Genomic DNA, 18,021 nt, shown 5'->3' on the forward strand with positions numbered 1-18,021 from the left:
GTGTTGTTTTGTATAATCTGGAAGGCTTTAATGCATTTATTGTTTGCTCCTACCAACAGGGCATTTCCGTAATCCAGCCGAGATAGGATGGTTGCCCTAGGCACTGTGGCGCAATTATCTTCTGAGGGATAGGGCCTGATGATTTTAAGGAGTCTAAGATAGTATCCACAAGTTTTTTTGTGTATTGCGCCTGTGCTTCGGCTCCTAATGATGCTTCCATCATTATGCCGAGCGTTTTAACTTTATCAAGGACCTTGATCGGTGTTTTATCTATCTGAAAATATTTGTATTCTGAGGAAAGGGAGTTTCTGACCTGCTGGGAACCGAAGACCATCAACTCAGTTTTCTTTCCGTTTAAACATATCCAATTCAGATCCATCCTCTGCTCAATGCTGGAGTAGATGTTAAGTAGATTTTCATTATCCTTCTTATGATCGCCACAAATGATCTTCACAAAGTTCAATCACTAACTGAGCATCATCTGCGTAGTTCGTAAAGTAGACATTTAACTGCTCCAATACAAGTCTGAGAAATGTAAAATACAAGTTCAACAACAAGGGAGACATGCTGGCTCCCTGGGGAACCCCACAGAGGATTTCTCTTTCTGACGAAAATTTGTCACCCCAGTGAACCCGAGATGTCCTATTCTTTAGAAATTACATTATCCACCCCTTAGCTGCCTTAGAGCAGTTGGCTGTTTTACTCAGTGCCACTTCGAGAAGGTCATGGTCTAGAAGATCGAAGGCTGCACTGAGATCCAATAAGACCAGCCCCTTGTACTCTCCCTTTTCCCTCTCCCATGCACTTGCACATTCTCAATGTCACTAGGCCTAGTAAGATCGTTGTTTTGTCCTCCCTTGTACCCCTCCCTTGCCTCGTCATGTCCTGAAACACTTGTGTATGGGCGCGATATAGGTATAATATCATATCATATCAAGTGCGGAAAATGCGACTTAGATCTGTAATCACTATCAAGCCAGCAAAATTTGACATCAGCCTACAGGGACATTTTCCAAAAGGCTGATATCTCGGAAAGGTAGATTGGTACGGGGCTCAGTCTGCCACATATCAGTCTGAGGCTGCTTGTATTTAACTGAGAGCACCATGATAAAGAAGGATTATATAACAGCAAAGCTTATAACATATGAATGCAGGGCATTGGAGACTTGAGGGATAAGGATAGCCTCACCCGGTTGAGAAGTTAAGAGACGACCAGGCCTGGTGGATTTCAAACACTGGGTGAATAGAAGCAAAGGCTTCATAATAAATGGGTGAGAGCCCAAAAGCATTGGGCACCCATTGAGGCTGCAATAGACAGCAGCGACTGATCACTGTTAGAGAGATTATTTCATTACAGAATGAGGACTATTCATCTGGGGAATAGATTGCCCGCAGATGAGGTACTAGCAATGTATTAGCACTGGTGTTATTGATATTAGGTGCCTGCCTTTAGTGGAGACTATGATTTTGGTATAAAACAAGATATTATAATATGACCCATGAATGTTATAACCATACTTTTTGGGGATTGGGAGGATAATTGTTAAACATTTTGGGGAAAATGACTGCATGCAAATCAAAGGCTGTGTGTTTTTCCTGCTATTTATTTATTTGGAATTAACAACATGCTACACTCAGAGGGCATTCGCCTCAGGGCGCAGATTTATTTTTTGCCTTTGGCAATCCAAGGACAGCTGACCTTTGAAGACCTTTGGCTTTCATTTAAGCTGTACTAACTATGTTCCTGTGCACTTCTATTCCCTGCAGGAAAGCACTGAAGCATGAACAGAAAGGCCAGAATCCTGCTGGGACTCTCTCTGTCTCTGATCATAACTGTGAACCTCTGGCTGGGGTCTATCACAGTCAAAATATGTAGGACCTCCAGCTGCAGAAACATCAGCGGGCAGCCAGAGGCAAAGCCAAGCGTGGCACTGCCGAAAAGACGCTCTGTCACACTCACCTACGACAATGATACCTACCACCTGAACCTCACGCAGCATGAGGTGGAGTTCCCGTTCTTACAGAGCTACATATGTACCCTCTTGGAGGACAGCTTGGGTCACTGCCGCTCTCCTGGAGGGGCACCACTGCTTCTCTTGGCCATGAAGTCCCACCCAGCGTCTAGCGACAGGAGGGCGGCCCTGCGTCGGACCTGGGCAGCAGAAGGAGAGATTTCGGGCTACCAGATCAAGCGCCTATTCTTGTTGGCTACAGTCCCTAGTCTGGGACACATGAACCTGGTAGAGGAAGAGGTCAAGGAGTTCCAGGACATCCTGCTGTGGAACTTCACAGAAAGCCACCACAACTTGGCACTGAAGGAGCGCTGCTTCTTAGACTGGCTGCACCATAACTGCAAGGAGGCAGAGTTTATCTTTAAAGGTACAGCACGAAAAGCTATCTTCCACCTACAAATTGGCTGACAGAAAAAACTGTAGCACACCTCTTAAGCCTCTTATAACCATCTGCTCTCCAAGTGTAAGAAGCAGCAATGCTGGGTGCCACAATGGTCACTCTTAGTGTATTGTAGTGCACTCACGCAGACATGGTCATATTGACATTTCCGAATGTGGCATCTGAATAGATTACAATTGTGGGTTTAAGACGATAGCAGTATCCTGTGATGTCAAAATAAGAACATAAGCTTCCAGCCAAGGGAATTTAAATTAAGAGTCTTCATTACAAATTTGCCGTTCCGGAATTAAGAGTGCCGCAAGCAACATACCGGCACCCATTCCGGACCAGAGACTACAACTGTGCCTGCCGGGGCCTCTGCCCCCAGCAGAGTCTCACCTGCTGGGCGCATCAGCCCCGGTAGGCACAGTTTTCACAGTAGCACCAGCACCGCCTTCCCACTCCCATAGAGTCCTATTCGACTCTATGGGAATGGGGGCTTACGATTTCCGCTACCTGAGATCCCAGGCTGCTGGGACTTGTAATGTCCCGGTGGCACAGGGATCTCAGGCGGTGGAAACAGTGTTACAGGGTTACCGGCAACCTCGTAATCAGACCCAAATTGTCCTGGTTGAAAATAGAAAATATGGTCCAGGACCGTCCATTTGCAAAGCATCTCTCAGTTAAAGAGTGTATGTGGGCGTGAATATACCATTTAATGAGGTGATACTTTCTGATCTGTGAAGGGAGGTCTGTTTCTCACATAGACTGTAAATAGCTTCTATCACCACTATAGCAGCTGAATCTGGGGTGTCCTCATCCTTTTCCACCAGAGTCTTGTGCTTTCCAATGGCAATGCTGGTTCCCTAGGGTCTCTGATGGAGCATCATTCTTGTGTTAATCATCATCCATCTGATCATCATTACTGTGCGACCCAGTGGACGTGGGAGGCGGTCATAGAGACCTGGGATGTCCAGCCTCCTCCCAGCTCTTTAAATACTCCATCTCTGGTTCTTCCCTGATTCTCATTAGAGATCTGCACGCCTCGTCCAGCTGTGCCTCAGATGCTGAGAGGAACTGAAAGTCTAACTGCCTGTGTCAGTGTCGCTGGATGTTTCTAGACGGTTTTCTGTACATGTGTATTTTCCTGTACTGGAACGATATAGATATAATATATTATATCAAGTGCGGAAAATGAGTCTTAGATCTGTAATCACTATCAAGCCATCAAAATTTGACATCTGCCTACAGGGACATTTTCCAAAAGGCTGATATCTCGGAAAGGTAGATTGGTACGGGGCTCAGTCTGCCATATATCAGTCTGAGGCTGCTCATATTTAACTGAGAGCACCATGATAAAGAGGGATTATATAACAGCAAAGCTTATAACATATGAATGCAGGGCATTGGAGACTTGAGGGATAAGGATAGCCTCACCCGGTTGAGAAGGTAAGAGACGACCAGGCCTAGTGGATTTCAAACACTGGGTGAATAGAAGCAAAGGCTTCATAATAAATGGGTGAGAGCCCAAAAGCATTGGGCACCCACTGAGGCTGCAATAGACAGCAGCGACTGATCACTGTTAGAGAGATGATTTCATTACAGAATGAGGACTATTCATCTGGGGAATAGATTGCCCGCAGATGAGGTACTAGCAATGTATTAGCACTGGTATTATTGATATTAGGTGCCTGTTTTAGACTATGATTTTGGTATAAAACAAGATATTATAATATGACCCATGAATGTTATTACCATAATTTTTGGGGATTTGGAGGATAATTGTTAAATATTTTGGGGAAAACGACTGCATGCAAATCAAAGTGTGTGTGTTTTTCGTGCTATTTATTTATTTGGAATTAACAACATGCTACACTCAGAGTGCATTCGCCTCAGGGAGCAGATTCATTCTTTGCATTTGGCAATCCAAGGACAGCTGACCTTTGAAGACCTTTGTGTTTTCTTTGTGCTGTACTAACTATGTTCCTGTGCACTTCTATTCCCTGCAGGAAAGCACTACATGGGCAGGAGACACCCTTAAATTCACGGGCCTCATTACGAGTTTGGAGGTAGCCATGGTGCTAATAGCGCCATGGCTGCCTCCAAACCCATGTCTGGGTCCGGGTAGTCGGAATGGCGACTTGGAGGACCCGGGCAACCTTGGAGGTCCCGGTAAGTCCCCATTCTGAAAACCATTCCCCATTCCCATTCGCGCCCCCATAGGGCTCAATGGGAATGGGGAAGGAGCTAACAACGGGCCCGCAAATAGCGGGCCGTTATTAGCTCCATGGTCCCTTAGCGGGACCCGCTAAGGGACCTCGGAATGCAGCGGTAGGGGGTTAACGGCACCGGCATCCTTACCAGTGCCGTTAAACCCCTACCGCCGTACTCGTAATGAGACCCACACTATGTGTAATTTTAGGCCTCACCTGTGCACACAAGTGTGCACTGAGGAGGCTAGGTGAAAATGTGCAATCAGGATCTCTCCCCCTACGTCTGACTAGTTTGGGAGTTGACATGCTGTTCCAAATTTGCTCAATATGTGTCACCGGGCACCACTCCAAATCGCTGCTGATCCTGCCCATCACAGTCAAGTAAGCATAGCTCTCTTACAAGGCTCACTTAGGGATTCCCTGCTCCTCCCGCTCTTCCTCTCAAGTGCCAACCAACAGCACACGTCTTGTCCACTCATTCCAAGAGAGGGGCACTCACTGGTGCTTCATCCTCTACCTCCCCAAATCACTGCTGCTTCCTCACAGCAAAATCTGCTGAGTGTGATTCACCCACAAGTTGACCTTAGCCATTCTCAGCTCCTCCAGCACCGCGTCTTATGTGTCACTCGATGGCCCGTGTCTCCACTCGTACCAAGGACAGGACCTGACCTGCGCGATACCCTACTCCCTCAATCTCTGCTGGTCCTTCTCACCTGTCACATGTGTCTCATACACTCTGTCTGAGAGGTAAACTGGTTTGTCACCCATCAGCCACATCTCCACATTTCTGCTTCTAACAGAAAAATGAGGTGAACATGACTCTCCCAAAAGCGGCACTTTGTAATTCTCATCTCATTCTGTTCTTTCTCCCAGGTGTCACCCAATGACATGTGCCGTGTTCACTAATATCAAGAGATACACACTGACTGGTGTGTCATCTGCCACCTCCCTAATCTCTGCTTCTCTGCTTCTCCCCACCACCAACATCTGATGAGTGGGGCTAACCCACAAGCTGTCCTCTGGGATTTCCAGCTCCTTCTGCTCCTCCTTGAAGGTGTCAGCCAATGGCATGCCTCATCCACTTGCTCCAAGAGACAGATAATGACTGGGCTTTCACCTGTTATGGCCGAATCACTTCTGTTCCCTCCCACCAAATCTTATCTGCATGGCTCACTGTGAGAAACCTGAAGGTGTCTCGCTTACTGGTCCCCGGGGATCAGTCATCCAGGTGGCTAGGACACGGCCATCACTATTGGATCCAGTTCCTGGGGGTGGACCAGTGAGGGAGGATCACCTGGGTGGGGGGTCCTTGGGAAGTTGAAGAGGGACGCCGATGGGTGAGACGCAGTATCCCTTTCCTTATAACACCTTTTCCCACTCCTACTACGTAGGGTACTGAGACACTCTAACAACCCCCTTTTCCAAAAGAAACACACACACCACGAAAAACAACAGACTAACCCCAGAGCCGTTTACCTGACATGTCCCAACACAAGGGTCAGGCAAAGACAGGCAACTGACCAGAATCACACACTCCAGACGGCCCTTTCCCTTCCCCAATCAGAGAAAAGGCAGAGCATGAGAGCACATTACGAACAAGGCAAACCGCACAACGACACAGCTATTCCAGTACAGCAATTCAAGAGGAGGAGAAAGGTGGCGAGAACCGAAAGGGTGACATGAGAGAAGCGACCTTGCCCTTTCCGACCCAGCCTGCAAAACCTCCCTGAAAGGAATCGTAAGACCACAAACAATAGCCAGAGTGTGTTGCAGCAAATGTCAACGGTACATGGAGCACGCCTACACTGATAATCAGAACAGGGAGGGACGCTTGCTACCATCTTACCGACGTTGACTCCAGAGACAAGAAAAGCCAAGTGGTTCATCACAGCTGGTGAGTTGAGTGGAGAGCAGATAAGAAACCGAACTGTGTTGAACGAAAGTCGCAAAGCGCAAATGAAGGAAATTTCAAAGAACTGTTAACATTAAGGGAAAACAAGCTGCACCACGTGGGTGCTCATTCAAGGGACTCTGGGTGATCCCACGTAAGTTGAAACTACCGATACTAGAATGCCCTAGAAGAGCCGGAAGGAAATGGTCAAAGTGGTCATACAGGGGTCTAGCAAAATCTCCTGTAAAGTCCAAAGTCTTTGACCTACATGTAAGTGAAAAGCTAAGGGAGGTGAATCCAGCATAGTGAGAAAAGAGAAAGAACTGTGTGATTGGCAAGAGTGAACATCACGGAGGGATGCAGATGAAAAGGGGCGAATTATGAAGTCCCAATAAACAGTTTGTTGACAAGAGTGAACCCAACAGAGGGATGTCTACAGTGAACTGTTTAACAAGACCTTAAGGCTTGTGAATGCGAAAGGTGAAATTGTTTTCGACACCAAGCTATAGTGAACCCCACAGAGGGAGGCTAAAATTCAAGAAGGGTCTCAGCCCGGAAGAGGGGGATCCAAGGGTGAAAACCCATAATCCAAAGATTTGTGAATACAAAAGGAGAAAGCATGTGAATGAAAGCCATAGTGAACCCAACAGAGGGAGGCTCCTATTCGAGAGGGGTCTGAGCGCGGAAGAGGGGGATCCAGGGGTGAGAAGCCAGCACCCCATTGACAAGTGAATGCAACAGAGACATTTTTTTAATACAATCCAGGGTGAACCTGATGAGGGAGGCTGATATGCGAGATGGATCTGAGCAGGGAAGAGCGGCAGCCAAGGGTGAAGAATCATCACCCACGCACAATCAGAAAGGAACTTTTGTTCATAATTTTGCACATACCAGGCCCTCAGAAGTAAGAGATCTAACCACCGAATGTCCTGATATCACTAGGTACTTTTTGTGGATCTGAGCCCAGTAGAGGGGGATCCAGGGGTGAAAAGTCATCAACCAACGTACAATTGGAAAGGAACTTTTGGCTTGTTATTTTGAATACATCAGGTCCTCGGAGGCAAGAGATTTTTATAGAAAAGAGACTTAACCATCGAAGGCCCTGATAGCTGTGAACGGAACTGCCATCTCATGCTGGGAAAGCTCGAGAATGTGCTGTGCTAAGGAGTCCCGACTTGTGCCGTGCTCAAAACGTGGGAAATGGAGACCCCCGGCTACCACATACTGACTTGTCATTTATGAACACTTCTTTCTTTCTTGTGAACTCTATCCCACACTCTTTTTGTATTTAGTTGCAAGGACTGGCAATTGTTATTTTTGTATTATAGGCCCCTTTTATTTGACAAGAGGCTACTAGAATGGCTTTCATGGTCACAGCTTGCTCCCCATCTTAGATTTAGGTTTAGCTTAGGCTTTTTTCCAACCTGCATGTACAGTTTAATAAAACCATTGAATTGTGACCACTTGTGTCTGTCTTTACTGTTGCCACCATGAGTTCCTTACATCACCCCAAAGTTATTCTCAGAGATTTGCAGCTCCTACCACTCCTCTGTGAAAGTGTCTGCTAATGGCACGTCTCATCCACTTGCTCCTAGGGATGGACACTGACGGGGGTTCCATCCGCCTAGTCAAATCTCTGCTGCTCCATCCCAGGAAAATCAGGTTAACATTAATCTTCTACAAGCTGCCCTCAGCGATGCCCATCTCCTCCCCCTTCTCCTCCCAGTTGTCCCCTGATGGCAAGTGTCTCGTCACTGACTCCAAGACGCAAACATTGATTGGTGGTCACCTTCCTCCCCAAATCTCTTCTGATGACTCTTGTGCTCTTCACCCACTCAGAATCACTGAAAGTACCACACAGTACAAAACTAGCCGTAAAACTCAATCTTTGACTAGATCCCAGTCACTCATTACCTCTCCCTACGTCTCTATCCCTAGACCTTCCCAGATCGTATAAGCCCACCTTCAGGAATTAACTCTTGCCTTTTTGAGAGCTACCTGAGACTGAACGGCAGCTCGTGCCACATGTTCCACTATGAGCCATGTGTATAAACCTAAGGCTAATCAGACCACGCCAAAAGGGTTGGTCTGATATTTCCCCTTGAGACAATTCATATCATTTGGGTTTGTTGCAGGGACATTAGTCTACACCTACTTCCGAGGCCGGGTTTTTCCACTTGTTGTTAGTCCGACTAATGTTTTATTTACCACATTCAGTTTAGTCTACATTTGGACTTTGTTATTTTTCTTTCATACATGCCAACATGACCCATTCCATTCGGGAATTGCTAGTCCAGTGCTAGTTTTAACTTTGCATTCTGGGACTTGTAATTGTAATTGTTTACTTGTATAGCACTTATACACAAGTGAAGAGATTCAAATCGCTTAAAGGCATAAAGGGAACAAGGGAATACAGTCATCATTCATAGGCCTTTAAGATTCCGAATGATCTAACAACAATGACTAGCATACTAGGTCAGAGGCATATCTACTAATGAATCGCTTGACAAAGGGTGAGTGGAGAAGAAATGTGGAAGATGAAGAGGGAAATAAACATACAGATCAATAAACTCCAGTTCTGGTCTGGCCAACATTACAGTGAAGCACGATGGAGGGGAGCGGGAAAAGTGCACCCAGTCCAGCGGAGCCAGGGATAAGTGTAGAGTGGATTCCCCTATCATGGAGCATATTGCAGTTGTGCCAGGCAGAGTTCAGGGCACGGAGGCAAGTGCACGACTGGCGGGGGAGCCTGGTACTTGTGAGGCTCTGCAGGTGCACCAGGCAACTAGTCAGCTAACTGAGCAGGTTGGGGAAGAGAAGGAGGGAGGGAAGCAGGCGAAGAGAAGAGAGTTGACAGGGGAGAGGGAGAGAAAAATAGGAAGAGAAGTGGAAGGTCTTGAGGAGTTTCCGGAACTTGAGGAGGTCCACTGAAGACAGAGAGGGGTAGGTAGGCTGTCCCAGAGGGAGGCACCTGCAGAGTATAGGGATCTACCCCCCCCCAAAACCTCTGTTTGGAGAAACGGCTCACCCGCAGAGAATGGGAGGAGGACGAGCGGAGGGCTCGAGAAAGAGAGTATTTGGGAAAAGAGCATTGTAGATAGTAAGGGCCCAAACCCCACAAAGCCTTGAAGACTATGCAGAGGGTCTTCCACTTGATCCTTACAGCTATGGGGTGCCAGTGGAGAGATTTAAACGCCGGAGAGATGTTGTCACTGGGCTTGAGGTCAAGGATAAGCCTTGCAGTTCTATTCTGGATCAGTTCAAGAGGTTACAGAGTAGAAGTAGGAAGGTTAAGAAAGAGACTGTTGCAATAGTCCAGTCTGGAGAGAACAAGGGTTTGTAGCCATAGGTTTATATTGGTGAAATCCAGGACTACATGTCCCATAACGCACAGTTAAAACCGAGACTGGAGCAAACGCAGCATACTGGCAAGGATGTTTTGTTTACTCTCATAAGAGTACATGAGGCTGCATACATTACAATGGACATATTAGGTGTATCTAATAATTCAATGGATTTGGGGTTGTTTTACCGTGGCTCAAATGTCTGTGACGGAAATTACTGCATGAGAAATGTATGTTATACATAAATGTACATTTCTCATGCGAACATCTGTGGTAAAACAACCCGAAATCCATACCAACACTAACCCCTAACCACACACACACCCTCACCCACACCCCCACCCCTAACTTACTTTTCATTGCGATGCGCTGTGTCCCTGCAATGCTGGTTCCCTTTCACTTCCATGATCGGGAACCAGCGCTGCAGGGTCCTTTTTCTTTTCTTTTTTTCTTTTGAGCGGGTCAGCTGCAGGGGTGTCTCCTGCACACTATACTGTATAGAATAGTGAGCGGGGTGTTGTGGGGGACACCCCTGCATCCTTTGTTTTTCTTTTTTTTTGCCTACCCCACCAAAAGACCTAACATACATACCACAAAAAGTTTGAACTTTTGGTAGTTCAAACTTTTGGCCGAATCCAATTCAATGTATTTCAATGGCCAATGGCGGTCGATGAGCCAAACATTTCACACAATCCTGTCAGTCATATTTATAACTCCCCTTTACTGCAATGTGTTTTTGTCAATGGTTGAACATCCACACCTATATCTTGCATATTAAATTACTTTATGTGTTGAAACTCACTTTATTGAACAGGAACATGAGGTCACTGTGGAACTAGGGTACAGGGGACATTTTGTTTAACCTTGTAAAATGTTCTTAACTGCTGCAAGGTTAGATAGAAAGGTCAGAATGAATCCCTCAAAGAAAAGACTTCAGATATAGCTGCACTGCTACAGGCTCAGGATAAGGGGAAGAAAAGCGAAATTGTGGTGGCTATGGTCCATCAAGAAGCAGATCCAGCTGACCCATCCAGCTGAGCCACAAAATCGAACTTCCAGCACTGGCTAACCCGAGATTAAGATGGAAATTCACCATAGTATGATGGAGATGTCGCATAGGATTGCTTCCTTGGATAAGCGGGTGGACGTTTTTGAAAAATGCGTGGAGGAGGCTGAAACACTGCTCTGTGAGCAATCTTACGAGGCAAGCGAATCGGCGGTGAGTTGAGATATTGGAAGCCTGCGCAGACCTCCTTGAAATTAGGCGTGACGTGGAAAATCATTCCCGTAGGAATAACGTGCATATACGTTGAATCCCGGTCAAGGTGGGAGATGCAGACCTGGCTGGGTATGTGGGAGACCTCTTTAGACAGCACCTTAAGCTATCAGATGATGAAACTGTTGAATTGGATAGAACACATAGGCCCGCTCATTTGGCCAAGTTTGTCAAGATTATTTACATGATGTGCAACTTCCGGAAATAGGCTCCAGAAGGACTAAGATAGCTCTCTACCAAGACCTTGCAGCGTCAATGTTGGCTAAGAGGAAAGCATTAAGACTGAGGATGGAATAGCGGCGGGAGATACAGATTCTGTAAAGGTGGGGCTTCACTACGGCTCTTCTGTTCAAGTACTCTGAGCGATGATGGGCAATTAAAATGATGAACGAGGCTGAACAGCTTTTCGCACAAGGAAAATGTGGATCATCACCTGTGGCTGGGCAGTGACAGCCACCTGCTCCTAGATGTGCTCCAAAAGTGGGCCCCTGGACTAGGGTTGTATGGAAGGAGCAGCAGACCCAGTAATTTCCCTCGAGATCAGAACAATCAGGCATGATAAACTATCTGGATGCCCTGGTGGTTGGGATGCTGATTATCCTTTGGTTGTTTTTGATGGCCTTCCTTGATGTCACACATGTTGGATGTATAGTTTGGTTGTTCATGGGGAGGTCTTGAGTTGGCTAGAATGATGTTCTAGGTTGATAGGGCCTGGTTTCTCATGGCTCCGATTCTTCCTCATTGTTAATTTCCTAATGTTACCTAATTATGGTTTTTGGGACTATATTTTGGGAAAGGGGTTGGGGGGTTTCTGGGGATTGTGTCTGGAGGGGAAAACTATGGAGCAGGCAGTACATGGGGAGGCTGGAGATTACCTATTGCTACTTGGCTGAGCGACTTTTGCAAGATATGAGAGACTATGGGGCCTCATAACACACCAACATTTATTTGAGGGGGCAGACGCCCTCAGTATGTTTTCGTGAAACGCTCTAGGCCTGAACCTGCCTATGAAGAGGAAGCCTGTCTTATCAAAACTCTGTGATGTAAATACATCAGTGATTTTTCTCCAGGAGACTCACCTGCTTAGAGCTGATGAACACAGGCTAATACATAGACAGTTCCCTCGTTGCTTGTATTCCACAGGGAGGGGTAGGGCGGGAAAAGAGAGGAATTTCTATTATGTTCTCTAGACAGACACCCTTTTTCCAAGTACAAGATCCTTCAGGACCCTGGTGAGAGATTCCTTGGAGTTAAGGGTCAGTTTATGGGCATATGTTTACTTTTTTCTCAATATATGTACCCAATGAGAAACAGGACCGTTTCCTGGCAGATCTCTTACACAGAGCTCTGGCTTTTGTAGAAGGAAAAGTAGATATGGGTGGAGATTTCAACATTGTTATGGACCCAGATGTCGGTAAAACACACCCACCCACACGCCTAGACTACAAGAGCACGTTAGCATTTGCTAAACTCTCAGGCAAATTGGGATATTGATGTCTGGCCTTTTAGAAATGGCACCTGCAAAGACTACACACACGTTTCCCATGTTTGTAGTAGTTTCTCAGCGTTCCCTGTATCCCAGAAGTTAGCAAGTTAGGATCATGCTCCTGTGTTATTACGACTGTAACAGGCTTTGAATCCCCGGCTCATCGACCTTAGAGAATCTATGACCCGGTATTGAAACAAACAGTGCTGTCCCAGGAGATGGTGCAGACTTTTATGAATTATTTTGAGTCAAACTTGGGTGAAGATTTACCAACTGAGCTAGTCTGGGATGTCATGGAAGCTCTTATCCGTGGGGAATTCATAAGTCATACAGCCGTTTATACTTGGGCTAAAGTAGGACATAGCGCTGCTCTGGAGGAGGAGGTACGCTTGAGAGAAAGGGAACACGTAAGGTTGGTGAAACGTTGAAGGCCATGCGTAAGCTGGAGCTCTTCTGGCTGAGAGGACCACACAGACAACATTAAAAGCAAAACAGTTGGGGGGAATAAAGCTAACAAAATATTGGTCCACAAACTAGCCAGATGCAAGATCCATAATGATATATTGGCCCTGAAAGATGATGTGGGGATCCTGCATTACGACGACGATAGAAAAATAGAGATGATACATTTTTATTACTCTTTGTTTATGGTGGCAATGCCAAGCAACTTACTGTTATTTGATCTTTCACTTTCTATGGATCTTCAGATTAACTCAGTGATTAGTAGCTCTAACTACTACCTTCGGCTTTTATACCATACTCGCCCATATCACTCTAATGACCATCTCAGTATCATTGCTAAAGCTAGAGCCATTGTTGGCACCAAACTTGACAATGGAATTCCGTTTATATGGGACCCCTGAAATATGTTTTTCAGCATCTACAACCTGCACAAAACTGTCTAGTGAAAATAGTTAATGGGAAACCTTGGAGGGTCCATGCTTAACTAATTCTTTCCTAATTATGTTGGTTATCTGTGGAGGCTAGAATCAAATTCAAGTTAGCCACTTTAGTCTTTAAATGTCTTCATAACACTCCCCTCAATAACTAGTACCAGAAATTGACTTGCAAACACCTCTAATTTCGTATGTCCTTCTCCTTTGGCTACATTTCACACATGCCCTGAATAGAAGTGCATCTCATACAATCTCATACAAACGTGTATTTAAAAATACAAAATAAATATGTACATGTGCAATATGCAACCCTGTTGTGGCATACTGTCCTATGCCATGTACTGACATGCCACACATCATTACGCCACTATCTGTTACATCACAACATAACACACCCATACACCATATAAAACAGCAGAAGGTCATACACTATATGCACAATACATGTACATCTCCTATACATCATTACAAAACCATGGTGTGAGTGTTTATAGTTGGAGTGTTTTGTTTGAATGTGTTGTGGTATGGAGTCATTTGTAGTAGTATGTAGTAAGTGTTTATTGTTTTTTAGTTACAGTTGTAGTGGTATGTCGTAATTGTAGTGGTATGTGCTAATTGTTTGTACCATAACTTTCTTTCCACTGTAAACCTTAGGTTTTGTTACAAGAATGTTTTCTGTTTTTATAAAATATTGTTTTTACTAGATAATGAATATCTTATTATATAAATGTATATATGCATAGTTGCTCAACCCATGGGAAGAGCAGGTTTATAACTTTGGCACCATTCAACGAAACCTCACCAAAGTTTTCAAAAAAGTATATGGCAACCTCGGAATCATTTTACAAAGTGTGGTGCAGTTTCATAAAAGGGGTGTATTGGGGGGTCCCAAAACATTTGAAATCCTCATAGACATAATGGAAAAAAATCATTTGCTCACGCGTACAGCCCAAACTGCTGGACGGATTTGTACCAGACTTGAGCAAGGAGTGGCAGCATTGGTCCGGAAAGTGTGCTTTTGCAAATATGGTGTAAATACGTCCAGTCAATTTGTTTCAAATGGGCAAAAATGCAGTACAGTGGCATGAAGTGGTTGTGGTACCAGTGTGGTAGATTATGCCCACTGTTGTGAAGGTTTTCTTGCCAAGAGATGCTTGCCATGTGTAAAGCTAGTGAGCTTACAGTTATTTTCGGTACCATCTGCATTGTCCCTTAGAAGCATTAGTATCACATATTGGCCATGTGAGTTTATTTGTATGTTCGTGATATTGGATGGATTGCAAAATGAGCATAACATGCTTTGATTTGCATTCAGCAGAAGCTGGTGAAATGGAATGCATTCAGAATTTGGTATGGATACTTACACAAATCGTTCATTAGGGATGGTTGCAGAGAGTGCATGTATGTTTCCACGTGTATGAAATCTGGAAGATTCATTTATAGGGATGTTTTGGGTTTCTAGTACTTGTAGCAAGTACATTAGGAATTCTTGTGGATCTTGCTGTGTGTTTATGGTTAATGTTATCATTCCTGCACAGTCGTCCCATTTTTGCCTTATATCTGTAGGGGCTGTCAGGATTATTTGTGGCAATTTTATAAAGGACAAGCATTTGCAAACACAACTGGTCTGAGCCGTTAAAGTAAATGTAATGAACAATTGGTGGCAATTGGAAGAGAATATTGATTGCTGCATTTGCATAGCAATTTACTCCAGTTCTGTTGCTGAATTTAAATGGACCAGTGAGTTGTGCCTCTGTATCCTTTGATGGACCTGCAGTTATTTTTTTGACAAGAGACATTTGTCTCTGTATGTTTTGATGGACATGCATTTGCTCTTTGTTTGTTCGTTTACTAGTATTGCAGGGATATCTGTATAGCTTCTGTTTTTATTCATTTTCTTTTTAAAGGTTTTGTTTTTTGAGGTACAGGGTATATTTCTAGATTGGAGGTGTACAGTGCACGTAGCCTGTTGTATTCTAGGATGCAAGGAATGTGAGCGTTGACTTTGTCTGCATCAACGTTAACTAGGAATAGACCATTGAGTGTACGTAGATGTGAAAGTGCTGTGTAACTCATACCTTATTTGAAGACTGTGCTGCCAATGTCGATCAGTGCGTGATCTAGAGTTAGACCTTGCAACTTGGAAATAGTGCCAGCATATGCAAGAGATAGAGAGAATTGTTCTCTTCTGCGTACATACATGTGTTTGAAGAGAAGGAAACATGCTATTGTGCAGCCATTTCTTTTAACTTCTGGGTGTTTGTCAAAGTAGATGTTGACAAACTGAATGCTGACATGTGGATATGTTTGGAAGCCAACAACTGTACCATTTGTTCCATTGACTAAACCTTGTCCTACGTCAACGTTATGTTTTAGAATTATTCTGCAGTTTAGACACATAGTTAATAGTGTTTCTAATCCAGCTGTGTTAGAGATACATTTTTCTAAGCTATTTTGTTGTGCTGTTGCTTGTTGACACATAGGGAGTGTCATGCCGTGCACTTCTAGTTTGTCTGTGAAGGTGATATGGACTTTGGGTTGCATTTATTTTTTCAACATTGTATCATTGAATTGGCTACAGCTTACAAGTGTTGGCATTAAGCACATGCATTGTTACATTCTGTTGAGTTAATTGTTCCATAACATCGGGAGCAGATGTTTTTTGTCCATAGAGCTCGTGGATGACTCTAGTTTTTCAGATGGATTTTGCATCTTTAGTAAGCAGACCAGTTCTAATGCTTTTTAAAATCTTAGCATAGTTTAGATCTTCAAACTGACGCCTGTTTTGAGTTTGTTTCTATAGCAAAAATGTTGCCAGAGATTTACATTCCCAATGCTGCAGAGTATTTTACAGCATTGTTTGTGTCTTAATGTTCTGAATATGGGTTGACCTTTTACTGGTGTTAACTGCAGGAGGTCTCTATAGTCGGTTTTTAGGACTTCTTGCATTCTGAGATGAATTAAAGCCAGCCTGAGGCTTGAAACCATGCTTACTTCATCAACCAGGAAGAGTCTCATTTGTTGCAGAATGTTGCGTACTTCAGTAGCAGTTTTTGCTGATCCTATGTAGTATTCTAATTTGTTTTGGTGGTCAACTGGGAGGAAAGGTAGTCAGTGTAAAGGTAAACCTTCTATGTTGTAGGCAGCTATACGTGTGGGGGCTGTTATAACAGCTAAAAGGATGTTATTTGTTAAGTGTTGTAGACATTTCCTGATTATTTTAATTTAACAGGTTTTGCCAGAACCAGCTTCCCCACTTACATTCAAGAGCAGAGGTTTCAAATGTATATAGCTTCAAGTTTTAGTTTCACGTCTAAGGGCATGTTCAATTTCTTCAGTGACTTCTAGATACATGTTGTGTGGTTCATGTTCTTCTTCCGAATGTTTAGATTGATACATGGTGTTTTCTATCTCAGTCATTGCTATTTCTGATTCATTTAAAATGAATGGTTCTTGATTCCTGCAAGAGAAGGTTGACTGCCTTCAGGAGTGTCTTTATCTAATTTATTTATTTATGTATTCATTTACTTATTGTTTATTTGTATAGCGCCTACACACAGAAGTGTTTCAAAGTGCTCTGAAACACAAAGAGTAAGAGTTTCAGTGTCTTCCTCTTATTGGCGTTCATTGTCCAACATTTTTTTGTATTGTTTGAAATTGACATTTATTAAACTGCTTTCATTTGCTTTGAATGCAGCTTCAAATGTGTGATGGTCACCTAATAATTCATCTTCATTTCTCCAAGATTTAAACAATACCTCTTTATGATTAATTAGGATGGGCTTGGTAATTTTTACTGGGCTTCCTTCACAAGTTGTGACTGAATATTTGTCAGTTGTCTCATCTGGAATAACATTGTTTTTGTAGGAGTAGTTTGGGGCTATGTCATACAGACACATGTTTTCCAAAGCAGTACTTCTGTTTGTATATTATGTGTCAATTGTATGTTTTTATTTTAAATATACTGGCTTTTGAGATCATTTGTGGCAATCGTTTCTATCTCTTGGTAGGATTTTAGTACCCTTTTTCTTGAAGAAGCTGGACCAAGGTATAGCCAGACAATGGGACTCATCCGGAGTTGGACAGTAGCCCTTAAATGGGCAATAATGCTATTACTGCTGCATTTAAGGGCCACCCAATTATTACCGCTGGGATACCGCTAAGGTCATGATAGAGCCCAATGTTTTCAGATTTCACATATAATGGTGTTAAATGGTATGAAGCTTCGCAGCACCTGCGTTCTCTATGTAACAGCATTTTGATATCAAAGCTGTACAATTTTTGCGACATGGTTTTGTCAGTTGATATGTCATCCAAAAGGTCTTTTAGCTCTGTCTTCGCAGCTCTGGTAAGATAGTCTGTGACATAGCTTGCAACTGCAGTGGAAATATCTGCAATGTATTGTATGTCTATATTTGCATTCCACAAGAATTCCGAGGGGTGCGCGGAGAGTTTTACATGTGATTTTGCTGGCGTGAGGGTGGTACATGTATTCCGGGGGTGCGTGGGGAGTTTTACACGCGA

At 44.0% G+C, this 18,021-nt stretch overlaps 1 protein-coding gene across 1 annotated transcript in view; it reads left to right on the forward strand.

Moving 5' to 3' along the window:
• The first annotated feature begins 1,773 nt into the window (after window positions 1-1,773).
• Window positions 1,774-18,021, forward strand: part of LOC138580130 (beta-1,3-galactosyltransferase 5-like) — a 120,443-nt gene continuing 104,195 nt past the window's right edge. The window contains exon 1 of the mRNA XM_069650474.1: window positions 1,774-2,379. Coding sequence (XP_069506575.1) covers window positions 1,782-2,379 — 598 coding nt within the window. The 5' untranslated portion in view covers window positions 1,774-1,781. The remainder of the gene's footprint in view (window positions 2,380-18,021) is intronic.

This window comes from Ambystoma mexicanum, chromosome 1p (genome assembly GCF_040938575.1).
Source record: "Ambystoma mexicanum isolate Mex_15411 chromosome 1p, UKY_AmexF1_1, whole genome shotgun sequence".
NCBI classification, from domain to species: domain Eukaryota; kingdom Metazoa; phylum Chordata; class Amphibia; order Caudata; family Ambystomatidae; genus Ambystoma; species Ambystoma mexicanum.